This window comes from Drosophila subpulchrella, chromosome 3R (genome assembly GCF_014743375.2).
Source record: "Drosophila subpulchrella strain 33 F10 #4 breed RU33 chromosome 3R, RU_Dsub_v1.1 Primary Assembly, whole genome shotgun sequence".
In the NCBI taxonomy this organism is placed as follows: domain Eukaryota; kingdom Metazoa; phylum Arthropoda; class Insecta; order Diptera; family Drosophilidae; genus Drosophila; species Drosophila subpulchrella.
The window spans coordinates 6,652,843-6,678,249 of NC_050609.1; the positions used below are offsets into that span (position 1 = coordinate 6,652,843).

Here is a 25,407-nt window from a genome sequence, read left to right on the forward strand (position 1 = left end):
CAAACAAACCGAAACCGAAACCGAAAATCCCCCCACAAAGTAAGGCAGCGATGTAAAACGCTGCACGTTTTGTACCGTCCACGTACGAGTATCTATGCATCTGCGAGATACAAATAGGAAAAATGCCCGGCGGGCCAGGCCAAGACTTAAAAACTGCAACTGGAAAACTGTATGTGTGTGTGTGTGTGTATGGGGGCACTCTAGACGGGATTGAAACGTTTGGCCAGTTTATCAACGTCTGGAAACTTGTCCCGTTGCCCGAAAAACCCAACAACTGTCAGAGGAGAGACTATGATTGTCAGATTGGCAACATTTCGCGAGGCTGCTGAAATTATGTCAAACCTGTTTGATTGAAACACTGAAAATTGTCTGCAAATTGTTTTTTACAGCATTGCCCAGTGTGGTGCAACAACGGGGGGTGGCCAAAAGGCGCAAGAGCTGCAAAAGTGGGTGGTCGGGGGGCTCGGGTGGGACGACTGTCCAACGTAACCAATTCAAGCTGATTGCTCTAATGCTGGCTCATTACAAATGCACAACATCAACATTAACGGCAACAACAAAGGATGTCGGCTTTTCTACGATTTTTGAATTATTTTTGACATAATACAAAAATGTGTGGTTCGATTTGGTTTGGGGGCACCATGGGGAAATGCGGTTTGATTTATAGGAAGTGTGCACTGACTTATTCGATTTCAGTAATTGGTTGATTGCATTTAAGCGTTACGCAATGGAAATCAGAAATAGCACAATTGTATGTCAACACTTCATATGAAATAATCATTTATGTAGCTTTAATAGTCATATTATATAAATTTATGAATGAAATTAAGACTTTACTGGAGATATAATAAATATTAATAAGAAAGCTTAAGACCTATATGGAGATACTTCATTTTCATTTCCAGTTAAATAAACTACTATCGGTCTCATTTAAATTCAAATGGATATTATATTTTGCGGTCTATTAAACTATAATTATTCGTCAATAAGCCAAGCCTTTTAAAACAGTTTATCAGCGACGCGAGCTCTGTCCTACTGAAATTTCAGTTGAAGTAGCACTCTCGACAGTTTAAAATTCAAAGAAATTCCGGATTTATTTATTTACAATGCATTTTAAAAATGTTCCATCAAAGAAGCTTCAGTTGCAGTTTTATTGCTGCCTGTGTGTGTGGCCGAAAATGCAATCGAATGGGAAATACATGTACATATGTTTCGGTATATGTATATATTAAATGTATGCAAACTGCATAAATGCTTCCTGAATCGAATTTAATTGTATCTGGTGTCTGCATGCTGCACTCTGTATCTGCATCTGTAACTGTATCTGTATCTGTATCGCTTTATGCTATATGTATCTGTATCCGCCACTGAGCGATGTTGTCTATCCATCTCGGTGGACTTCCAACCCAACCTCACCTCACACCCCCCTTTGCGGCTTTTTGGTTTAATTGGCTGCGGGAATATTCCATGTGATTACTTAATGAGCCCCAACTTATGTTTACTACGCGAAACATTGGTTCGCTCCGGTCGGTTCGGTTCGGTTTCGGTGCACAAAAGTTAAAAGGTTAAACAGTAGCCATTGAGGAGAGCGGGAAAAGGAAAAAAATAATTCCACAACAATTGTGGGGGGCGTACGCACGTAGTTTATTATTCAATTATGCATTCATTAAGGTACATAATTAATAATTCAATTAAAGGTAGCACTGCGTAGTGCATCAATTTGTGGCAATGTTTCCTTTATTACTCATTTTCACGCACTCTGATTCTGGCCACTCCGGCGAGTTCCACTCCGTGACTCACAGTTGGAGTTTCTCCCCACGGTTGAACATGGGGTTAAGACGCGGGCAATGGGTTAAGGGGCAAAGGTAAGGGTTCCACTCGATCGCAACTCAAGGAAGTTGCTGGCTATCCGAGCCACTGGCTGCGGCATGCGTGATTTCCGATTGAAATCGAATACCGAGTCTTACACTTTATTGCCTGCCAAATGATGCAAATCATTGTTCAATATCTGAAGCTCGAAAGATGACTGGCCAAAAGTCTAGCAAAAAATATTCCACTCAGCGAATCAAGTCTCAATTGCAGCAATTCAATTAGTATTGAGTTTTAAAGTCATCATTGAGTGCATTTCAATTAAACGTTACTTTTCTGGCTGAAGTAAAGATATCTCGGCATTCTAAGAGGGAAATAAGTCGTTGTCTTGAGCTTGCATCTTTCCGTCATAATCGAGGGCATAGAATCTAACCAACTACTTCAGAAATAATTAAATATATAGCCAGTAAATTAATTTGTTAATCTCATATATAAGATTTTGCACTCTTTAAGAATTTTGGTCTAGTAATTAAAGTTAAAGATAAATTTAAGGTCAAGTATTTATAATAGCTAGGATCTTTTTAACTAAACAATTTAACATATTAAGAGGAAAATTGTTTCTGTACTTATAACTCTATCCTAAATTACTTCTTTGATATTCTATAACTCATAGATGTACCCTTCATTAAAACCCAGTCTTCTCCTCCCCATAATCGAACCCATTTGCGAACGAAATCCACTTAAGCGGCTGCTCAGCGCCCCAGGAAAGGTCAAGAGGTGCTCCCGAAAGCCCCTAAATAAGAGCCAGCAAATGCCTGACCTAAGTCACCATCATCGTCTCCGGACCGAAGCTCTAATTTATGTCTTTATGGCACATTACATTCAAGACAATTCACTTGCTTTACAACCTGTTGGAGTAAGTCTTTTACGGCCCCATCAGCAGGAGATCAAAGTCAGGCCATGGTAATGACCCAGTTGACTGGGCTGGCAAACCTTTTAGCCGGGCTGCGACGATTTCATAGCGACATGCATAATTAAAAAGCCGTTACAGGATGTACACGGCCAAGGGGTTTATGACTAAATGGCCATGCTAAAGTTATGGGGCCCGCTCTTAATTGGGCTAAAAACGTTGACAAACAGCAGACAAAAAATGAAGAAAAAAATTCGCCACTTTACGTGCAGAGTTTTTGGGCCACGTTCATGTTCAATGCCATCGAGTTGACCTTTCAAATAGCCAGTGGGCAAGTGGCAAGACCGAAGATTCTGATTGAGAGAACCAGAAAGCCTTGCCCAAACCCAGTCCGAGTTTTAAGACGGAGCCCAAGCTCAGGCTCAAGGCGGTCAGGTGCATTTATCGCAATTAAACACTTGTTGCTGCCAAAGCAAAAGCAAAAGCTGCAATGCTGCCACCGCAAAAACAACGCCACATCTAACAAGAAGCGAGGCAAGATTAATACGTGTATTACGGCCGGGCCACGATTCGACAATTCCAACAACGAGTTAGCAGCAGTAGCTATATAGCAATAGTGATTTGCTTAGAATGCGACAACCGCCGGGGCCCCAAATAAAAGCCAAAGTGCTGACCTTGTCAGTGGCTACTAAACTACTACCAATATACCAGTACCACTTCTACTACCACTACCAATGTTGCAATCGATTGCACTGCTGAATCTCGAGTGGTTTTCCTTGTGTTTGATTTTTCAATTTTTGCAGCACAAAGCGAGCAACCCATACACTACACACAGCCGGGGAACGATGTCGAATTCGTTGGGAGAGCAACGCCTAAATTTGCCTGAAAAACGAGTGAAATTCAATTGGTCAAAACAGTCATTGAGTCATTTTCAATATCCACATGCTAAATTTATTTTACACCAATCTTTAATTTAAGAGGATTTTGTTGTGCATTGATTCTCAGTTTCAAATGGTTAGCTTTATATATATAGATTACCAGATTAACCGATAAATAAATAACGAAAGGAGAAAGAAACAAAACCAGAACTATTTAAAAAGTAATAAGCACTATCTTCCAATCGGTTTAAATAGCTTTAAACCTATTAATAATTCCCCTGTTTCGGTTAACCTCCTATCAATGGTTGATTTATAGTTAAAGAACATTTAATTTAAATCAACTGCCTGTCAGTCAGAAACCGCTGGCATTTCCAAATTATATATTACACCGGTCATTAAATAATTAATAAGTGTAATATGAAATACATCAGAACACGTATGCTCTAAATATAATAACACAAATTAAATGAACAAGCTGAATTTAATATGACTATATTTTAATGAATGAGTGGCATTGCAACGGTGTGTTCTACATTCTGAATTCCGTTCGAGTGATTTCGATGTTTGCTTTTAGAAATGTAAGCTGAAATTATAAAGAGTTCTGGAGAGCTGTTATTTACTAATAATTAAACAGTAATTGATTGTACAATACTTTGAAAAAAGAAAAATACAGAGATATGATCAGAATTTCAAAATTGTTATAACATAATAGTTCAGATTTCCTAGAAGACTTTTGAGGATTTAATTAAACACATTTTAAAATACCTTCGACTTGAATTGTTGCTCAGAACTTGTGCCAACATTTGAGTTACAAATTCTGATACAATGAAAACACCAATCAGCATTGCTTGGCCACTAAACACTTTAAATGAAGATGTTTCCAATTGGATTCATGGTCAGGCGGCCGTTGAGTTATTTATGCATATTTTACACGCTCGGCAAATGCTAAGCGAAGAGCGTCTTTGGGCGCCTCGAAGTTCGAATGTTGGGGCTTGGCTTTGGATTGGTTTTGGCTTGGTTTCGGCTTGCTTTGGCCTGGCCTGGCTGCTAATTCGCAGCAGAAGCAATATTCGCACATTTATCGATTGCAAATCAATTTCGTGCAATTGCACATCTCACGTAATGCCAGCCCCTCTTGGCCAGGTCGAGACCCAGTGGCTCTGGGCTCTGCTATGGCTGGCTGCAATGCATCGCTGCCGGATTACCCCCCGATTAATGCTGCTTGCATACAAATTGGCGCATTTACGTTCGCCTTCACCTGCTGGACAGGCGGCATAAGGGGGTTTCTATATCCACAAGATACAGGTAACAGATACAGATACAGATACAGATACAGATACAGACACGCGCCTGCACTCGTTAGCCAGAAGTCTGAAGTCTGGGGGCATTTGCTTTTCCTTTTGGCATTCGCAAGGCAGCTCGCCAAATTGCATAAACAACAAACGAAAAGTGCGCAAAGTGCGAAATATAAATTACCCCTCGATATATGAATGCAAATTTAGGTTTAAGGGTTCTCAACTGTCGCCTAGTGTCTTCCGGTGCAATCCTAATCAGTATGACTGGCCCAGTGCCAGTCACTCGGCAAATCCCATTCCCAGTTATCCCATCCTCTTGCCGGAGAAATGGAGAAATGGCGAAAAACGAAGCGAGGTGACAACATAAGCAGACTTTTCGCGGGATTTGTCAAATATTTGCGCTACGCTACGTTCATCCAAAAAAAATTCAAGGGGGTGGGGGTTCCAAAACTGCAGCTTTGGATCCCAAAAACCCAAGACCCCCCCAAAAAAATAAAAAAGAGAATCCCCCCCTTTTTGTGTGCGCTTTCACGCCTCTCGTAAGGCGGGCAAACTTTTATTATTATTTCATTTTTTTGCGCCCCGCCTCGCAAGTTCAAAAAGTTTAATGCTATTTGACTTTGATTCAATGTTTGCATTGTGCCCGGGCACATCATCGATTATTTTCCACTTGACGCCCCTCTGGGATCCAGAGAGCCATCGTACCGAACCACCCACCCACCAACCAACGGATCCCAGTTGTTTGTGGTGGACAAATGAAATATGTTTGGCCGAATCAAAAAGCCCTGGCACTGACAATGCCCCGGCTACGAGTATTTTGATAAATTGCGAATTAATTGAATCGCTATGACATGAAGTTTAGCACTATTTTTTCGTGCTATAATTAAAGAGTTGCTTGTCAGTCAGTTGGCTGGGTTTTTCCTGCACCCACATACTTTTTTAGAAACTTTAATTAAGACAACATCCTTGAGAGTCGTTAATTGTTTAACACAGATCGATTGATTTTTAAATTCTTTAGCACTTAAGCAGTGTGGTAAAAACGATTTTTTTTTTGGATTTCATTTCATTTAAATTTCTCCAAGCGAAATATTTATTCACACAAAAGCTCTGTAATCCTTTAAGAATCTAAATTTAAGCCTTTTAATTTTCAGGAATTCTAGCAGAAATCGCATTGGATTACCTGCATTTTAGATCAGGATTTAAAATTATTTATTAAAATTCATACGCCACTTAAGCCGAAGTTAGCTTACATTTTCAACATATTTAATTCATCGCTTTTTCATTGCGTGCATATTAAACCAATTTAAGTTTTGACAATAAAATTGAGTTAAAAAGCTCCTGGGCAATTTACTGAAAGCTCTTTAAAGCCTTCTAAATATTTAATCTAAGCCATTTGAATATGTTCTATTTAGTATTTAAATTTCAACAGCATGCATTATTCACAATTAAGTAAGTATAAAAAGGTAAGACGCAAATTGGTAAACAATAAATATAAATTTGAGATGTGCACTATATCTTAATGAACAAACAAGCTACATTTTAATGAGATTTTACTTTCGCTGCCATTTGAATTATTAGCCCAGTAACTCACGAAATTGTAAATGTCATTGCTATTATTATTTCAGTTAAATTAGTGACCTGCTAAATGGCAATTTAAATATTGATCGAACATGTCTTGATCAAGAAATAAATGTTTTTCCCAATCTAATTAATTATTTTTTTTGGGTTTGGCCATCCTATATGTGCAAACCCGTTTGAATTTCACAAAGACCACGAGGGTAATATAATAATCCAACTGGTGATTATCGATTCTTTGGCAGCCGTAACTCTCATTGCAATGGCAAAACAATGAATTATTTCCCAATTGGTGGCTGGTGTTTTTGTTTGTGTATAAAATTTGGGAAATTCAATGAAATTTCACACATATTTTTTTCGTGAATGCCTGTGTGTTGGCTATGAGCTCTTTGTCGGCCCCTCCTGGAATGTGGACGTGGGGACCTGCGGAGCGAATCCAACTCGTTTTTGGGTATTTTTTAGAAAGCCACTACGTAATGGCATTTGTCATACGATTACCAGAGCACATTGTCTATAATAAGCCCAATGTAATTCAAGACTCACCAATTTGCTGGCTCCACAAATATATGTATAGAGATCCCACGCCCACAGATTGTGGATTTCGACAAATTGTTGGCTAATTACGGGGCCCGATAATCTGCCACACGAATCTTCCCCTTTTTTTGGCACAGGGATATATCTCGATTTTTTCTGGGTTTTTATTTTTAAGTGGTCACTTTCGAAATATATATTTGAAGCGCTTTTGAACGCGGCACGCAGTGTTGCACAAGTGGTATCGAAAACAGCGATTCCAAAATGGTTGCAACAGGTTGGAAAAAACTGGGGAGCTCGCCACGATCCGAACGGAATCGATACGAAAACCGAATGGAGTCCCGAGTTGGAAAATGGGATCTTTCGAGACGAAAACAAGACGAGCGTTACGCGTTCCAGAACCGCGCTGCCAGGCAGACGAAAACAGACTCAGCTCGAATGCGGCTTGCAAAAACCACAACACCTGACGTCGGCGGCTCAGCGGCTCAGTGGCTCAGTGGTTCGGCGGTTCGGCGGCTCAGCGCCGACTGCGACTGCGACGGCGGCGGCGACTGCAGCGTTTTGTGGGCGGTAAGCCGAGCTCAGCGGCAGCTCCAAAAAACAAAAAAATATACAGTCAAATTGAGTGGCGCAGTTTGGACTGGCGATCGAAGTGTGTAACTAACCGCACCTGAGCATCGGTTTTAGACAGTGCGAACGTTACGATCCAATTTTATTGAGACTCGTAAAGAGGTCTACATCGACTCTACTTAAAAGCTGATCGCCTGGGTTTAAATAGCCCGTCCAATATAATAGATCGTTATAGATCGCCATACAGTCTAATAAATTGAAAATTTTTTATGACTTCAAATGTTTAAACTTTCGAAACATTGAAATTAAAAGTTTGGGTGAAACTTCACAACAAAGAATTTTTAAATAACCCTAGATTTTTTTATAATATTTTGTAAGCAATATAAAAATAAATAAATTGCATTATTTTTGAGATGAATTATAAATATTACTCATACGCAGTGCTTTCGAAAAATTTTATTAAACAAATTTAATGAAATAAAATCTTTTAAGAAGTATCATCTTAATTGGTTACTTTAATTCTATTAATTAACGACTTAGGTGTGTTTTAAGAGCTGTACCTAAATAGGCAAAAACATTTTAATAGTTCTAAGATGATTTTAAGATATCACTCATACGCAGTGTTTTTATAACATAAGGGTAACTGACAAGAAATTTACCCTATTTTTTTATATTAACTAAATTAAAGTACTAATATTTTTAAAAGGTTTAATTTTTTGGTTTTTGAAAATGGGATGAAAACTTTTAGGAATCTTTATATGTCTTAAGCAAATTTGATTGCAATTAAATTTAAACAGTTCTCGTAATAAATTCCTTTGATAATTAAGTGATGACCCTAAGATGTGAATGGAAAATAAAGTAATTATTTACTGAGATCTCGGGAACCTAGCAAGCTAATTAGAGACACTTCGCGAACCTGGACCCCATCTTTATAGTTTGATCCGGCTGACAGGGCTGAACCTACACGGACCTCTGGCTGACTCATCCGCCAGTGCAATCCACATCCGTTCAATCCCAATTCCAATCCCAATCCCAATCGAAATCCCAGCCCACTTGATATTCCTGCTCCGTTCGCCCGGAGACGTCGTTCGACGTAGTTCGCTCATAAATTTTGCATTTGCTGTGTGATTTTCCTTTTTAGACGCGACAAGATTTCACTGATTTCGCATATATCCCGGCATTTATAATATATTCGCGAGAGCATTCTATACCAGAGTTCAGAACTTTTTAGCTGTTCTGTGGTAATCGCAGGTCCGCCATCAATCACGTAATTCCCAGCATGTTTTGTCGCCGATCCCATCTGTATCTTGACGCAGTATCTTCTCACACCAAAATTAAAATCGCATCCAAAAACAAAGCCAGACGTCGAGTCTATAAACTCGAATATCTCTCGTACAAATGCTGTAGCGAGACGAAACAAAAGGCCCATTAATGACAAATGCAAAATAAGAAAATAATAATAAAGCAATATTTGCGAACCAGTCATTGCATATTAATGGTGCCCTCATCAAAATCAAAAGCCACTCAAGTGCACACTTTGCCGGTATGATCCGATCTTGTTCAGGTCTGTTCAAACACTTGACAATGACATGATTTGCTTGATGTTTAATTACTTCATTTCGGCTTGCAGATCGTATAATGCCTTTATTTTCGTGGTATAATTCCATTACTTATGGAGATTTTTTAATGTATCGCTTACTTTTATTAAATAAAAAAGTTTAACTTGTAGGCGGATAGATAGCAGTGAACAAATAGGGTTTCATTTACACAAATAACTGAGTGTGGAAACGTGTCAAGTTTCTGAATAGGGGTCAAAAAGTTTACATGAGATAATACTTTAAAATAATATTACCGACAAGAAGTGTGAAATCTAACTTTCACACCTAGTTTCAGACTTTAGATCCCATTTAACCAAAAGTCGTACTAGTTTGACAAGTTATCTCAATTAATAGGAAATGTATAAGATCATAATTTCAAAAATATATATACAAAAGTATCTGCTCATTTAAATATTTCTTTGATTCCAATTAGTTCCTGGTTTATTTCTATGGTTAGCAACTATTTTCGAGTTCAATTTGAATTCATTTTTTTTGGTGATCAAGCTTATTTTGATTATTCTTCCTATAAATTAGTGCATTCTATTTCATTTTTTCATCCTATCCTATTTAACTAAAAGCAGTACTAGTTCAACAAGTTCCCATCTCATTTAACAGGAAATGTCTAAGATCATTGTGGATTCAAAACTTTATTAATATGCTTTAAATGCATTTTAAAAATTTCAATTATTCACTAGTATATTTCGACAGTAGATAACTATTTCCGAGTTTAATTTAAATTCTTTTAAGCTTCTGATACAAAGATTATGCTTGCTATAAATTAGTGGGTTCTTTTGTGCTCTTTATGTTCACACTCGAAATTTATGGGTCGTCAAGCAGCTTGCATTGCCAAACCGTAATCGTATCGCCATAATCGTGTGGCCTGGCCAAAGAGTCAGAGTGAAAAGCGAGCTGCAATAAACGCAACCGGATTTTGAGAACGGTATAAAATGGAGCTGTAAAAAAAATACAACCGAAAGCTGACCTTGGCTCTTTTAGCCCACCGTCGCTTAAGAATCCGGATCGAAATCTCGAGCCCATCTAAATGGTTGCACCCCCAAAACTGGCCAGCTCCATCATCGCGATAATAGCCTAAGCAAATTGCCAAGTCATTCGGGTTTTTGCCATGCTATATTCTGGCAAATCAACAAGCAAATAGCGCCAAGCAAACAGAATCAGAAAAAATAGAAATAGACAACAACAGCCGAAAGAAACCGAAATCGAAATCAAAGTCAAAGTCTAGGAGCTGCAAAGCCGAAAGGTAATTGCCAGGGCTAATTCGGAATACGGAGTATGGAAAATCGTCGCGTCACCGCATAATTATTCGAGGAGTCTCCATGATGAGAGGGCATAGTGTCTGGTAATTTGCCGTTTCTGTGGTGATTTACTATTGACTCTTGGTGTCGGGCTCCTTGATTTATTTTATGACTCAACGCAACGCAGCGTACGCCGCCGCCACCAATATGTTCTCATAGCATACTAATATCAGCCATGATAGCCGATGCATCGAATACACTCGCCAACTAATTTATAAAAAGTTGTATAGGAATAATATAAATTTCAAATAATCTAGCATTAAATAGTATAGTAGTAAATAAAAATATTTCCTTTTTTACCCAATAACAAATACAAGAAAGGTATCTAAAGAACTAAATTAAGAAATGATGTTATGATAAATATTGATTTGTATCCTCCAGTCTTATCTCACTACTGAACTGCGAGCATGTTACTTACTTTCTAATTGTAAAGTCAACAAACGATTGTATCTCAATGTTGTCGTTAAAGAGTTAATTTTAGAAGTTATTTCTTGGGAAAACTAAAAATGGGAACTCCCGCAGAACTAATATGGTTTATTGCATTGACAATGCTTTATCGTACGATTTCGCAATTCTATGCAAAAATAAAATACCCCATTGAGGGTATAAAAATATCAGTCACGGTAGAACGCAAAATTACCAACACATTGGCTGCTGGAAGACACACATGGACACGGATGAACGGAATCCATTGAAATTCAGAGCGGGTTCAAAGACGCTCGGCCACGGCAACAAATCGTGCAAACAACAACTCGCCGAATTGCATGGGGCAACATCTTCATTCGGGGGGTTTTATGGGGGATATCTGGGATTCGGGGAGTGGAGTTTGGGGTTCAGGGAGCCCAGGCAGTCGCCACAGCGATTCAGCTAAATGCATTCGAGTGCTTTATTGATTGGGTTTCGTGTGCTTCGCAGCGAGTGCAAAAAGTATGAAAAATCTATTAATTCTACCCGGGAATAAGCAAATGCATCTCAAGTGGTTTGGATTCGTGGGATCGGGGTTTGGGGGCATTTTGGGGTACTGGCCAAGTAGCTGACGTCGACACGGACATGGCATTTGGGCCCGTTGACAGGTGTTGACTGAAACTACGAGTCGGCCATCAGGCCATTAATGAAAACAGGTACCAGTTGTAAACAATAGACGAAGCCGAGTTTTCCGACTTCCAGATACCCGTTGATCATTCATTCCTTTCGTTAAAAATAACAATTGTCATTTGAAATGAAAATTAGATACGGAGCACTCCTTGCCGTTTAAATATAATTTAATTTGAAATGGAAATTAGAGACATTACTGACGTCAATTCGTTTGCATAGCTGACAATAATTTACCACTCGGCATTTGACTTGTAAATATTATTTTAAGTATAATTCTATTCCATGAACATTTTGAATAGTTACTACAACTACTACAAAACAGATAAGAAATCGCTTATGTTAAAAAAAAGCAATAACGAAATAATACATTTATTAAAATAGGAACTATAAATTCAAATTAATTCATTATTTGTATAAAACAAAACAGATAGATCTAAAATACTAATTGTTTGACCAATATATATTATATATACAAATATCTGGGCCATCAATTTTAAATATTTTTTAAGTATATGGCACAGAACATAGAGTATACCCCTAAAAACGTGTAAATAGTAGTGAAAATGTTACGCGATCAATATATTTGATGTGCGAATAGAGAGAGTGGAATTTAGAATTTTTAGACCCGAAACTTGAGGTTTACTTGACTTCCGACTTTGACTGCAAAGTTGAGTGTCAGTTAATTGTTTACCGAATCCAACAATGTTTGACTTTCACCATTTGCAAAAAAGTGAGAACGAAACACGCAGGCAATTAGCTGAGGAACCAAATATCCATATAATACATTTTAAGAGTAAATGAGGAAGCGGTAGTTCAAGTGAAGAGGCTTCAACTGTCCGGCAGTAAAAGTCAAGTTAACGAACTGTGACCAAATCGAAGAGGCTCTTTAAAAAATAATTACACATTGAATGACCCAAAGGTCAGTTACAGGTACTCAGTCAAGGCTGTCATTGTATTGTGTGGGACTTGCTTTATGAATAGTTTATAAAATGAGGGGTTTTTGTAGCATTTTTCAAAGTCATATTTAAAGCGCATTTAAATTCGAAATGGCAAACAAACATTGTAAAGTGCCAAAGCTATGAGGTAGTCAATTAACGAGGCAGAAATTGATTGATTACCCGCTAATCTCTAAACGTAGAAATAATTATGTTATAATTATTTGCACGGGTAACTAATTTACTGACGTTGCCAAAAACGGAGAGATTTTCCAAAATATTCGCCAATTTTCTATTGGCAGCCAAGCCATGAAGAGAGTGCTGGGTTTTTGGTTGCTAGTTCTTATATTTCATTCCTATCAAAGCGTAAAAACTTTTTCTTGAAACCTAAAATTTTTAATAATATATCATACCTATTTAGAATGCTGTTATTTTCAAAATGACCAATGCAGTTTGTGAGTCCTACAACAAATCCTGGATCGAGTTCGGGGTTTGTCGACTGAGAGCCGTTAGCCGAAATAAAGTCTGCCTTAATGTCGATGCCAATTTGCTTCAGCCGGTTCACGATGTTACAGTCAAGGCCCAATTGATGAAAAAGGCCAATGGATATAAGCCGTGGCTCTATAGTGTCAATTTCGATGGCTGCCAGTTTATAAGGCGGAGAAATAATGCCCTAATTCGCCTCGTTTGGGACCTTTTTAAAGAGTACTCGACCATCAATCACTCCTGTCCTTATGTGGTAAGTCCAAAATAATTAAGTCAAAGAAAATATTAAATAAATTCCCTGTTAGGGTCTGCAACAAGTTAAAAACTTTTATCTGAGATCCGAGAAGCTGCCCACACCCATACCCACTGGGGAATATCTGCTGATGATTGACTGGGTGATTAACAAGAGGCCACAAGCTGCCACAAATGTGTACTTTACCTTCGTGGAGGATCTGAGAGATAGTTAAAAAATATGATAACATTTTGATCATAAAATAATTTCACCTGAAAGAATAAATCCCAGGTATTTGAGCAATTCGGGAGGTCTAATATTTTGTTCGATTCCATCAGCCATTTAAACAAAAAAAAATTGATTTCATCTCTGGCATACAAATGCGATTATTAAATCTTGGTTTCTGAGACCACCAAGATAATTTCCGCAGCCTGTGCAATGTGGCAATCGCAAATTTAAAACAAACAATACAAAAATAATTACCAATTAAGCCTGTTTTAAATTCACATTCCGTATTGCAAAACAGAAAAACAGCCTTGTAGGTGGCATCTACAAAAATTGGACAATTTGAATGGGCATTTAAAACGAATAAAGATTATTCGGCTTTTGTGTTGTTAGTTCCATTTGAAAATATTAAGGTATCAAAACTGATAGAGAGCTTACGATTGAGAGTAAGTTATGAATTTCACAATATAAATTGTCACATCTTTACATATATAAATTTTCGTATATACATAAGATATATAATTTACTTTTTTAAAATTAGTAGTTCTATATGTATGTCTATATATCCTTTTGAGATACATACATATATAGAGAAGATTTAACAGGGATCACAAAAATATACATTTTGCGAATAGAATCAATTAATCTTTAAAATATGCTGTTCTTTTATGTGCGCCTGGTACTGCAGAATGTGGCTGCTTTTAAAGCGCACGACTTCTCGTAGCTTGCGACCAATCTCTTGGATGGCCTCCGCATCTTTGTCGTCCTTGGTCCAGATGGAAATCTTATCGATCTTCTTGCGAATCCTAACGAAAGCTCCACAGATGTGATCGTAATTTTCGCAAACCTCGCCAATTAGGCACAGGAGAACATCAAGCCAAATGATGTCCAGATCGGTTTTATGGCCCTTTTGAATATAGACCGCCCAGCGACCGCCCTGCCTATTCGCCGGGTCCTCCCACATGGGCGGTATGTTTTTCTTGAAGACCATATAATCACAGCCCTTTTTGAGCTTCGAGGGCGGGTCGATGCGGAAATATAGGTTCCAAAAGTCCTCGACGGTGCCGAAGGTGTCGATCTTCCTTAACATATCCTCCCACGACCTTTCGGGATCGTTCTCCACAAACCAAAGCGTCCATTCATTCTGAAGCTTGTGTTTTTTCGGGGAGTCCCCCTTTTCCGTTTTCGACATGGTCTTTTTATTCAGTTTTTGTTTCTAAAAATCTGTTGTTCTGCGTTTGGTGTCGAGATGAGGTCACTACTGCAACGTTCACTTTTATCACGTTGAGAATTATTGCGCTTTATTTAGAATTTAGTTACTCATTGTTTACATTCTGAATGTGAGCAAGCTCAGTGTGGCCGAAGCAAGATCAGTAAAATATTCTCACTAGTTCTTATTTCGCTTAAAGGCACATTTGAATTTAAGCAATTTCAATTTTTAAGATTTTGTTTTTTGAAAACAAAAAGCCAAAAAACAGAAATTATTCAAATTTTTTCATAAAAAACTTTTTAAATTATAACTATTCGCTTGAAATACTTATTTTACTTATATGTTTTTTAAAAAACAATTTGTTTGTCGAAATTCCTTCATTCGAATCCAATTTAGGCCGTTATTTGGTCAAAAACAGACTTAATTTTGGCGATATTACCGCTAAATCGGGTGGGTGCACCCGCTTTGCGAGAAGGGTGTCTCTGCTATTTCGATAGCACATTTTTCAAAACGCTTTAGTTTCTTTTTAGCCAAACCACCTGGCAACGCTAAACCACTTTTGCCGCCAAAAATAAATTGCTAGTTTTTATTTACAAAAACAGCACGCTGAAAAAGTAAAGACAACGAATGGACGTGGAATTAAAGCAGCAGTTCGACGAGATGGGCGTGGAGCCGGCGGACTCCGTGCTGGAAAGGTGCGTGGAGCTGGCCATTTCGTACAACATCCACGACGCCACCGAGTTCGTGGAGCAGTGGATGGCCTTCAGTCTGTCGCACCTCCATGGCGAGGATCCTGCGCTGGAGAACCTGGGCGACTTCGAGCGCAAGGTGCTGCAGCTGCGCAAGGACAAGATGGGCTCCAAGGCATCCGCGGTGAAGTCCAAGCCCTATGCTCCTTCCTCTATCCAGGACACAAGCTCGTTGGCCAGCTATGGAGTGATGGAGGACGATCCCATGATTGACGACTATGTCGGGGAATCAACAATGGATACCTCCTCCGCCCTTCACACACCCAAGGCTAAGAAGGATTCGGTTCGTAACTCCAACCTTAAGGGTGGCGTGCTCTTCAGCCCGGCCAGCTACACGCCCCAATCTGCCAAAAAGAATCCAGCGGCGGGAACACCAACCACATCAGTGGCTGGCAAACCCGGCGACGTCGTGGACTCTTTTGGGCACCCCAAACTCCTGGCTGGCTCCAGCTGGCAGACGCAAATAGAGCACACAGTGCCTGTGACCCAGAAATTGCTGCACAAGAACGCCCCGCTGACCATTGCCAATCTGGGCTACATGAACGACCTGCTAGGCGACCGATGTGACGACCTGCACGACCGCGTCGATGATACTGGACGGGCGCTGGTGGAGAAGAAGCTGGGAGAAGCAGGCGCCGCCGAGTGCAGTTGGTATCCGCATGATAAACAGGCTCTACAGGCGGCAGGTGGACTCCACGCTGTGGGAATGATTCACTCGGAGGACGATGGCCCACTGGATGCCCACTCCGCCTTTTTGGTCGTCATCGATGACGACACGTATGAGGCTAAGGACACATCCCTCACGCTCAACTTCTCCAGAGTCAAGTCGGCCAGCATCTTTCCCGGGCAAGTGGTGCTCGCCAAGGGGTTCATACCCAAGGGCAAGACTTTCGTGGTGGAAGAGATTCACACGGAACGCAAACTGACGCCAGTCACACCTCTTAAGGTCGACCGAGAGCTCCAGTTTGTGGTGGCCGCCGGACCCTTCACAGACAGCACGGATCTGTTTTACGAGCCGCTGCACGACCTGCTCAAATACATCAAGGAGCACAGGCCCGATGTGCTGGTGCTCACGGGTCCCTTCCTGGATGGGGATCACAAGATGGTCTGCGAATTGGCCGAGACCTTTGATTCCTTTTTCGAGAAGATGATCGGTGGGATAATGGAAGCGGTTGGGAGCCACACTGCAGTGCTGGTGGTCAGCAGTCAGAAGGACGCCATGTCACACTCTGTTTATCCCACACCGCCGCCAACTCTCCGCAGAAACTATCCGAATTTACACATGCTGCCCGATCCCTCGATGGTTGATCTGGATGGCATCACACTGGGCATCACCTCCACCGACGTGGTGGATCATTTGCTTAGCCACGAGTTCGCTGCAAATGCTGGCGAGCGGATGCACAGAGCGATCAACCACTTGTTCCACCAGGGCTCCTTTTACCCCCTGTATCCGCCGGCGGACGAGGACATGGCCTACGATTCCCAGCTGGCACTCAAGTACGCCCAGCTCAAGCAGCTGCCAAATGTACTCATCCTGCCCGGCGATCAGCGGCACTTCATCCGCCTGGTCAACGATTGCCTGGTGATCAATCCTGGTCGCCTGTCAGACAAGAAGGGCGGCACTTTCGCCCGGTTCCTGGTGGCTCCCTCTGCTCCCGGTAAGGCGGCCAACATGTTCAACAGTGTGGCGTGCCAAGTCCAACGTATATGAATTACACATGCCAAAATAGATCACCAGCCAAGTGCCCACTTACTGGACCTGAACAATCAATGGCTTTGCAGGGATAGGGCTATCATTATGTTTTCAGTATCATTAAGAAGGGTAACAACAAGTACAATTTAAATTATAACAAACAATAACTAATGTTATTTTTAATATTATTACATTTTTATGCCCGCTACTTCTAAATATAAATATATTTTAACAACTAAACTGCTAAGAACTTCAGTTATGAAGATCACATTGTTTTTTAAGAATGTGTAGATACATACCCTGCAGATATATATCAGATTTCATTTGAAGATCTTTTTGAATTTTCTACCGAAAGGCAAGCATATTTATAAGTTGATCTACTAATATTATATGTTAGCTGTACTTTCGTTAAGTTTTGATGTCGGAAAGGGCTGACAAAATGAAGGTGCCACAGCCTGCAGTTGGAGGACAACCAACTCCCTCTGCAGACAGATCTCCGATAGAGAAACCAAGCCCCACAACGCTGTTAATGGAAGAGGATCCAGTGGAGCCGAATCGCTGTTGTTGGATCTGCTTGGCCACGGATGAGGAAGAACGCCTGCCTTGGGTAAATCCGTGTTCCTGTCCAGGAACCACCAAATGGGTGCATCAGAGTTGTCTTCTCCACTGGATCGACGAGAAGACGCAAGAGGGGACCGGAGAACAAGACGTTTCCTGTCCACAGTGCCAGACGAAGTACATCGTGTACCCGAGTTTGAGGAAGTTCCCAGCTGTGTTGGAAATGATCGACCATTTCATCTCCTGCTTCCTAGGTCCTTGGCTGGTGGCAATCTTTATGGCTGTATCTGTCTATTGGATAGCCGTTACATACGGAGCGTTGACAGTTTTTCAGATTGCTGGCCGGGACCGCGGCATGTCTATATTTCAGTCAAGCGATCCGTCAATTATCATGATCCTGGTCGCACTTCCATTAATCCCAGTTGGTCTGATACTTTTTCGCTTGATTCCTTGGGAGGATGCCCTGTTGCGCTTGTTTCGAAGCTGTGGATCGGTGGTGCGAAAACTTCCCTTTATGAAGCACAGCCGCGAATTCGATTACCACAACAATTCAATTTTTCTACCTCTGCCGGAACCCATTTCGAAAGAACGCGTATTCTGCGGAGCCGTCCTTCTGCCCACCATATCATACCTTGTTGGAAATCTTATCTTTCGTTCTGTGGACAACGCGCTGAAACGTACTCTGCTTGGATGTCTTACTTTTGTTACGGTTAAAGGAATCTTAAAAATGTATCTAAAGCATAAGCAATATGTACGCTACACGAGGCGTCATGTTCTAAATTACACGGAGATCGCAGATGGACAGGATCAACAAAATGGTTAAGGAAGATGGGTTTTTATCTCCCTTCAAGAATATACCACCCTCGATAGTACCAAGTTCCGGCAAAGATTACACAAGTAATTAAGATAAATTAATTGTAAGGTATATAATTACCGGTGATCAAAAGTATACCTAGTCCTGGCTTTTAAATTTACACTAGATATTACAATTTAAATTTGACCGATCTATTCACCGAAAACTAATGTATCCTCTGCGACATTCATAAATAATCGTTAAAGCATTTATTAATTTATGTATAATAGTTTACAGCTAACAGTAGGAAATGGTGTCTAAATGTAATGTACTCACTAGGATCTCTATGTACGATTTATCGGGGCCCCCCAAATACTGAAGTCAACTCTGTATCGAGGGAGCGATCGCCGAGAACTAAAACTCCAATGTATATTTTAACTATACAAAAAATACTGTATGCCGTGTGTATGTGTCCAATGAACTTGGCTGCAACTCAGATGCGTTTAAGTAACTGCGTGCCACCTTAAGTAATCCTCGCCTGCTGTCTCGCTTCGTTCGCCTTCAGTGCCTGGTTCCTGGAGCTGCCTCGTCCAACAACTCGTTCAGTTGTTGGGCTCCTGCTTGTATTGTTATTGTCGGTTGTTGACTCCCTCGGGGTTGTGGCTGCTGACCATGCTGTGCTCCATGTTCTTGACGATCACGTAGTTGGTGATGTGGTTAATGGCCTCGTCCTGTAGCCGCTCCGGCCAGCGCTTCATGTACGACTTAATGAAGTCGCCGAACGTGTCCACTTTGTCCGGAGTGCTTTTGTGGGTGTCCACGATGTTCTTCACAATGTCCACGAACTTGTCGTAGTCCTCGTGCGACTTCTTGATCTTCTGGTAGTTGGCCACGCCCCCGTTGGTGTTGCCCCCACCGCCTCCACTTGCTCCGCTTCCTCCGGCCGCCGCATTCATTTGCTGATCCATGTTGTTGTCTGCCAGGCGAGCCGAGGCAGCGGCAGCCACTGCCGCCACGGCCGCCGACGAGGCCATAAAGTTGTCCACGCTGCCTGCATTGGGAGGCGGCTGGGAGTGGTCCATAAAGTGACGGTGCATGCCGTACTCGGTCCTGCAAATAACAATTATTATTAGGAGATTGATTAGAATTAGTTTGCTTCGATTAGCGCTCACTTATAGAACCCCTCCGTGTTGTTGCTATTAAACTCTTGCTGAGACATTGGATTTTTCCAAACTGGTGACTCGGATGTAGATGGTAAACTGCTTGTATTGGATGCACTCGTCATGCGTTTGTCTCTGCGGATTGATAAAGATAATGGTTAGATTGGTTCAAGTTGAAGTACCAATTGTTTGGTTATCAAGAGAAACTACTAATATTTCAGTGGTTTCTCTTGTAACCCATCTTTTATCTTATATCCTTCGTAACCTACTTGTAACCGGTGTGCGCGGCCAGACTCTTGAATACATCATCCACTTGACTGTAGAACTTCCAGGTGCTAATTATGCCCGTGGTCTCGAAGGTCTTCTGCTCCTGTCGGTAGCGCTGCGTGAGATTGTTGACTTTGAAGTGAACCTCCAGTGCGGTTACAGGGACGCCAAGCGAGGTTAGCTGCTTGGCCATTGCCACATAGAGATGGCCATTGCGTTTGATGGTGCGCAGCTCATAGGCGCAGACTTTCCATAGTTTGATCAGCTCTAGAACACCACTATCCTCCCATTGTCGGCGCTTTTTGTTGAATTTTTCATACTGTCGGGGTGGTGGTATAAATGGGTTATAATATCTTAATAAATTGTATAGCTACCAAGAAAACTTACAGGCATTTCACATGGGTCTTACTGCCGACAACTGGGATTGCCCGACAAACTTCGTCTGCCAGCTGAAGCAGGACATGAAGCGGTTTCTCTAGTAGACAGGCATTTTGTACACGGATCCACTCCTGAAATAATAATATAATTAAAAATTGTTATATAAACTGTTTTGGAAATCTTTGGATATCGTTTAATTGCACTAGTATCATTATTTATTAGCTAGAAATAATCTTTCCGAATAACTTTTAAAGTTATTTAAGTTCCTTGGCTGTAAACAAACAACACAACATATGGTTTGTGTGAACCCTGTTTGATGACAATTTAATTCCAATGAATTTGTAATTAATATTTTAAAGCTGTCAGAGGTTCAAGCCACCTAATACTCAACCTAAACCGCCCCAAACGGGGATTATGACATGAATGGCCCCTTTTATACCGATGCCATTATAATTGTAGATTTCACTGGGTAATCGTGAAGTTGAAGGGTATGTTGTGCTTGTGAAGAAGAAACCACAAAGAAAGGAGATTCGTAGTTGGTTTTATAAGGGATTATAATGGATAATTGTCAAAAAATAACAAAGAAAGGAATAGTCTTCAGACCTTATAAAGTACATATATATAATTTGTATTGCTTAAGATTGAAGTCGCTAGCTTACTGTGATTTATTATATTTAATTAGTCCACTTTTAAGTTAGTTACGACACAAAAGGTAATATGATGTATCCTTTAATGATTTCCGTATACTTTCAGGATAGTTACCATGCAAGGTTGATTTCAACAGAACCCAGTCGTAATCTCTTGGGTATGCAACACATTTTCTAACAGTACAGGGTATCTCACAATCGCTACACTCGGCTGTATCTTTTATTCTGGCTTTCAATTATCATTAAGCCGGCACACACACACACGGAAAGAGCTCAGCCTCTCCCGCAAATCGCACACACATGTGCAAATGTAATGCAAACCGAACGGTAAAACGGTAAACAAATATTAATTGTGCGAGCGAAACAAGTTGCAAATTGCATTCCGCAAGAAAAAGATGGACTGCGAAGTGGATGCGGCGACGGCTGGAATCGAAGTGAAGCGGTAATTCAAGTATACAAGGGAGTTGAGATGTTCAGATACGGATGAAGATGCTCCGCCGACGTCGACTGCGACGTCACTAGCTTGATGGGGTCGGATGAGGGGGCGGGGGCGGGGTAGCCTATGTAATTTGCGGGGGGAGATGTTACTTTTCTCGAATACACAAACGCACATACTTTTTCCCTTTCTGAGATACACACACACACACTCACGTCACATCCACATCCGATTTTCTTTCGTTGATTGCGTTCTATTGTTACGCTCTTCTTCTCCATGCACCGCAAGCAACAACATCAAAAGTCGAACAGAGGCGGCACAAAACTTAATAATAAGTCAAATAATTATATTTTAATTATCTTCAAGAGGGAAACACACGAAAAACGTAGTTTTGTAGCTCCTACGCTGCGCAGCTCTCCCCATTCGACTCTATAATGATGTTCTCCGGAGAGCAACAAGGTGTGAGCAGTGCAGCTAGTGTGTCGTGGCTGGCGGTGCTGACAGGTCAGATAAAAAGCGGAAAATATATTTATATTGTAAAGCCGAATTTTCGAATTTAAGTAAAATGGATTTATTAAAATTATTAATAAACATACCCCTTTTTGGTGATTTTCTGTGTATGGTAAAATCTAGTTATTATCTGAGAATCATTAAATGAGACATCGAATTAAAGACCGTGAACAGGGACCACGGTCCCGTTCTGATAATCAAAATCTAATCAGTTTTTAAAATATGCCTTTTAAATAATTTTAAGTTTATATTTTGAAATATTAGTCGATGCTCTAAGTGCTTTATAATTTAGCTGATGGTTACAAGTCACTTAGTTCTTTTGCGAAACTTGAAGACACAAACTTTTGTTAAAAGATCTTAGACTTTCATACCTATAAAGTATATTTAAGAATGTTTCCAGCTAAAGCCGTTAAAAAATACAGATCTGTCCAGAAAAAGGGCAGACTGTCAGCACTGATGGTGCGGCGTTGCCAGATGGGCGGTGAAAATACGTTGGAGCTTCAAAGGGCGCGCAATGGGAAATTCTTGTTTTCAGGTTTTTTGGGGAGAATAGAACCCCGAGTCATCTGCCATTTTGCTTACCCGCCAATCTCTCCACTCGTTAGGGCGCCACAAAGCAAACGCGTTTCATCGCTCATCATCATCATTTTCGGCTCCAACTCCCTGCCCCACAAACGCTTTTGTTGGAGCATAATGCACACACAGATACACACACACACAGTCGCACCAACACGTATTTGCCGGTCATCATCATCATCATTAGGTTGTGCGCTGGAGCAACAACAACAACGATAGCGGCTCCCAAATGCGAACGTCATTAGCGGGCTAAATAACAAAAAATGATAATGTGGCTGCCGCACAGTCGTCAGTTGCTTGGCTTTGGTTCGGGGTAAGGTAATCATCATTAAATTGCACATCGTCTCGTTGGAAACGGGGGGCGGAGAGGGGGCGTGGCAAGGCGGAAGAAAAATAAATTGGGAAAAGCGAAAATCCAATAACAAGGTCACCAGATATTTAAACGTTTATTTTTATAGCATTTGGTTATTTGGCTAAGATTATTTATAGCATTTATTTATTTCTAAATTTATAGACATTTCATTTTAAAATATGTAATCCGAACAATTTTGATTATAATGAAAAACGATTTACTAATTAAGCCCCGTTTTTGTTTGATTTTTAGAGTGAGCCAAAATTTCTTGTTGTTCTGCTGATAACAGTGTTTTGAATTCCGAATTTCCCTGGACACCCTACGTGAGTTTTAAAACTGTATAGAATTTTAACAAATTTAAATAAACTTATTTTTTTTGGCTTAGACATTACTCAGCACATGTCGTTTAGAAATAGTAAATAAATTTGTCATCATCATCATCAAGAACTCGACATTTATGCGGCTCCAACATACATATGTAGCTTCCAATCTCATCTTTCTTGTATACAGACAGGAACAGCTTTGTAATAACTACAATACCAAAATACAAACTTCAAATTTTAATACAAATATTTTTGTTATTATATTTTTTACTTTTTAAGTGTTAAAAGTATAGGGTATTATAATATTTGACTTACTAAGTAATTTTCCAATTATAATAAATTATAGAAGATTATTATTGGAAATTAGGTAAATGCACTTGAGTATGTTGGCTTGCATTTTTGGAAACTTCGTTACTATTGCTATGAGCGCAGCTGTAGACGTTACTATTTGTTCTGACATACAGTTTACCTACATTTGCCGGTCATCATCATTAGGTTGTTAGGCGAAGACAGCATCAGCGCTCAAATGCGAACGTCATTAGTGCCGGGAAAAGCAACAAAGACCCTGCTCGTGGTACCCATAATGCTTCGGTAATCATCATTAAAGTGCACATGGCCCCAAGGTGAGGCGTTTGGTTCCGAGAAGGAGGGTGGCTATGGCACCCAATCAAGGTCAGCTGATTTATACAGACACATTTATTTCGTATCCTATTCGGCACTTAGTCTAAACGGGGAACCTGGTATGTGTTGCTCTCCCCACTTTACCACTAGAATATAATCTCCGGGATCGCACACCCTGTAGGTAACCCTGTGAATGCTCCGTCCCAAGTGCTTGACCACCACCTCCTCGCAAGGACCTCGTTGTCCCAGGACTCCCACCAGGAGCATGTTGCTCCCCGCTTGGCTGCAGTCCACTGTGAACTCGTTGCGCTCCACCAAACTGACATGGGTAAGTCCTAGTCCACGACTATGCACTTTACTGACATCCGAATCCAAGATAGGCACTAATGGAACAAAGATATAAAAGAAAAGATTAGTTGGGTTGATTATCAGGTCTTCTTATAATATAAATCTTCAATTTTTAGATCCTAGAACTGTGAGTCAAGAATCTTTTACTTGAACAGCTGTCTTAATAGATTCCTATTATAATAGATTCAATATTTTTTTAACCTTAAAACAAATGTCAGTAACTTAATAATTTTTTAATGTGTGTAAATAAAAGTTAAAGTCCTTAGCATGAGTCCATCTTGTAGTTGTGTAAAAATAATATTCTGGTTTTATCAATGTACCATTAATCATACAATTTATCAGATTTCGAATTTCCAGAACTGAATTATATTTACAAAAATCCTACCTGAAGTATTTGCGGGTTTTCCTTCAATGGACTCCGGAGCACCTGCTATAGCCACGATAATAAAAGGTGACCTGGGCAGGGTTACGGAATTGCACTTGATGTGGACCTTGTAGAGTCCCGCTCCGGCAGCCAATTGGCAATCGATCTGGAAGCGCTCCGGGTCCAACTGTTGCTGCTGGACAGGCTGGATGGGTTGGCCACTGGGACCCTCGACGCGCACCTCGAAGTTCCCCTTGACCCCGTTCCGCTTGATGATGAACCCCACCGAGCTGTTCACCCTCACCGCCCCGCTGGGAAAGTGGAGCAACTGCACCTTCCCGGCATTGGTCAGCTCGGGCGCCACATAAACCCGCGGCGGTTCCGAGGGATAGGCATCTAAAGAGCCGGGGCATAAGTCGTTTATAAATAGCCGGTTCGATGTTTACTTCCTCATCGACGGTACTCACCCGCATCGGGCGTCCGCTGGTAGCGTCCAAAAATACCGCCTTCCTCCGGACTGTTTCCCTCCAGGCCACTCCCACTCCCACTCTGACTGGAGGAGGAGGTGGAGGAGGCGGCCTGCGTATTCAGACGCATCTCCTGTGACACTTTGAACATACCGCAGATGTTTGGGGAATATATTCTAATCCCCTTTACGGTTTTCTAAATATTTTTTCCAAATTTAATTAGCGACTGCCCAGGGCGTGCTCCTTCGACCGACTGAACTCAGTGCTCTACATCGCCTCCATTCGAAAAAAATTCTGAATCGCAGCGAAATTCTCTCGAAATGCCCGATTCTCGATCTCAGATCTCAGTACTCTCCCCATTCGATGGGGCAAATGTTTATGATATTTGTTTGCCGGGCAGGCTGCCAAATATACAAGCTATACATATATACGTATGCTGAAAGTCGGGTGCCGGATCAGCCAGACGCGATTCCAATCTAAACAAGAGAGTACGCTGCCCGGAA

General features: G+C 40.8%; 7 protein-coding genes across 13 annotated transcripts in view; 3 read left to right on the forward strand and 4 right to left on the reverse strand.

The window, feature by feature from the left end:
- The window catches only part of LOC119562932 (fatty acyl-CoA reductase wat), a 29,747-nt gene extending 22,321 nt beyond the window's left edge, over positions 1 to 7,426 (reverse strand). Inside the window, exon 1 of the mRNA XM_037876084.1 lies at positions 7,011 to 7,426. The gene's annotated coding sequence lies outside the window, so the exon portion shown is untranslated. The remainder of the gene's footprint in view (positions 1 to 7,010) is intronic.
- A 4,397-nt stretch (positions 7,427 to 11,823) lies between these two features.
- On the forward strand, positions 11,824 to 13,496 carry LOC119563146. Of its 4 annotated transcripts, none has more exons than XM_037876405.1 (3): positions 11,824 to 11,841; positions 12,931 to 13,248; positions 13,301 to 13,496. In XM_037876405.1, the coding sequence occupies exons 2-3, from the start codon at positions 12,949 to 12,951 to the stop codon at positions 13,460 to 13,462; spliced, it is 462 nt and encodes a 153-aa protein (XP_037732333.1). In that variant the 5' UTR covers positions 11,824 to 11,841; positions 12,931 to 12,948; the 3' UTR covers positions 13,463 to 13,496. The 4 variants fall into 4 exon arrangements, with proteins under 4 accessions (XP_037732333.1, XP_037732332.1, XP_037732331.1 ...); XM_037876404.1 differs by lacking the exon at positions 11,824 to 11,841 and adding an exon at positions 11,972 to 12,493; XM_037876403.1 differs by lacking the exon at positions 11,824 to 11,841 and adding an exon at positions 11,973 to 12,741.
- Positions 13,497 to 13,521: 25 nt separating this feature from the next.
- On the reverse strand, positions 13,522 to 14,789 carry LOC119563144 (eukaryotic translation initiation factor 4E1). Its single transcript, XM_037876401.1, has one exon. The coding sequence runs from the start codon at positions 14,642 to 14,644 to the stop codon at positions 14,090 to 14,092; it is 555 nt and encodes a 184-aa protein (XP_037732329.1). The 5' UTR covers positions 14,645 to 14,789; the 3' UTR covers positions 13,522 to 14,089.
- Positions 14,790 to 15,215: 426 nt separating this feature from the next.
- LOC119554458 (DNA polymerase alpha subunit B) lies at positions 15,216 to 17,344 on the forward strand. Its single transcript, XM_037865373.1, has one exon. It carries the CDS (start codon positions 15,290 to 15,292, stop codon positions 17,120 to 17,122), a length of 1,833 nt encoding a protein of 610 aa, XP_037721301.1. The 5' UTR covers positions 15,216 to 15,289; the 3' UTR covers positions 17,123 to 17,344.
- Positions 17,345 to 17,368: 24 nt separating this feature from the next.
- LOC119554467 (E3 ubiquitin-protein ligase MARCHF5) lies at positions 17,369 to 18,725 on the forward strand. Its single transcript, XM_037865386.1, has 2 exons — positions 17,369 to 17,459; positions 17,518 to 18,725. The coding sequence occupies exon 2, from the start codon at positions 17,523 to 17,525 to the stop codon at positions 18,483 to 18,485; it is 963 nt and encodes a 320-aa protein (XP_037721314.1). The 5' UTR covers positions 17,369 to 17,459; positions 17,518 to 17,522; the 3' UTR covers positions 18,486 to 18,725.
- LOC119554478 lies at positions 18,710 to 21,783 on the reverse strand. Of its 3 annotated transcripts, none has more exons than XM_037865417.1 (5): positions 21,559 to 21,766; positions 20,270 to 20,391; positions 19,885 to 20,201; positions 19,628 to 19,750; positions 18,710 to 19,565 (listed from the first exon to the last, which is right to left on the reverse strand). In XM_037865417.1, the coding sequence occupies exons 2-5, from the start codon at positions 20,273 to 20,275 to the stop codon at positions 19,085 to 19,087; spliced, it is 927 nt and encodes a 308-aa protein (XP_037721345.1). In that variant the 5' UTR covers positions 20,276 to 20,391; positions 21,559 to 21,766; the 3' UTR covers positions 18,710 to 19,084. The 3 variants fall into 3 exon arrangements, with proteins under 3 accessions (XP_037721345.1, XP_037721336.1, XP_037721326.1); XM_037865408.1 differs by having other exon boundaries at positions 19,085 to 19,565; positions 21,722 to 21,783; XM_037865398.1 differs by lacking the exon at positions 21,559 to 21,766 and adding an exon at positions 21,023 to 21,329 and having other exon boundaries at positions 19,085 to 19,565.
- Positions 21,784 to 23,784: 2,001 nt separating this feature from the next.
- LOC119554493 (filamin-B) lies at positions 23,785 to 25,169 on the reverse strand. Of its 2 annotated transcripts, XM_037865429.1 has the most exons (3): positions 24,905 to 25,166; positions 24,459 to 24,833; positions 23,785 to 24,108 (listed from the first exon to the last, which is right to left on the reverse strand). In XM_037865429.1, exons 1-3 carry the CDS (start codon positions 25,053 to 25,055, stop codon positions 23,813 to 23,815), a joined length of 822 nt encoding a protein of 273 aa, XP_037721357.1. In that variant the 5' UTR covers positions 25,056 to 25,166; the 3' UTR covers positions 23,785 to 23,812. The 2 variants fall into 2 exon arrangements, with proteins under 2 accessions (XP_037721357.1, XP_037721364.1); XM_037865436.1 differs by lacking the exon at positions 24,459 to 24,833 and having other exon boundaries at positions 24,905 to 25,169.
- Positions 25,170 to 25,407: the final 238 nt, after the last annotated feature.

Coding starts and splice junctions, on each gene's coding strand:
- LOC119563146 (XM_037876405.1), top strand. CDS start 12,949: ATGACCAATGCAGTTTGTGAGTCCTACAACAAATCCTGGATCGAGTTC. Junction 13,249..13,300: donor ATCACTCCTGTCCTTATGTG/GTAAGTCCAAAA, acceptor ATTCCCTGTTAG/GGTCTGCAACAAGTTAAAAA.
- LOC119563144 (XM_037876401.1), bottom strand. CDS start 14,644: ATGTCGAAAACGGAAAAGGGGGACTCCCCGAAAAAACACAAGCTTCAG.
- LOC119554458 (XM_037865373.1), top strand. CDS start 15,290: ATGGACGTGGAATTAAAGCAGCAGTTCGACGAGATGGGCGTGGAGCCG.
- LOC119554467 (XM_037865386.1), top strand. CDS start 17,523: ATGTCGGAAAGGGCTGACAAAATGAAGGTGCCACAGCCTGCAGTTGGA.
- LOC119554478 (XM_037865417.1), bottom strand. Junction 19,751..19,884: donor GCCGCGCACACCGGTTACAA/GTAGGTTACGAA, acceptor ATCAATCCGCAG/AGACAAACGCATGACGAGTG. Junction 19,566..19,627: donor AACACGGAGGGGTTCTATAA/GTGAGCGCTAAT, acceptor TGTTATTTGCAG/GACCGAGTACGGCATGCACC.
- LOC119554493 (XM_037865429.1), bottom strand. CDS start 25,055: ATGTTCAAAGTGTCACAGGAGATGCGTCTGAATACGCAGGCCGCCTCC. Junction 24,834..24,904: donor CCAGCGGACGCCCGATGCGG/GTGAGTACCGTC, acceptor CCGGCTCTTTAG/ATGCCTATCCCTCGGAACCG. Junction 24,109..24,458: donor AAAACCCGCAAATACTTCAG/GTAGGATTTTTG, acceptor TTGTTCCATTAG/TGCCTATCTTGGATTCGGAT.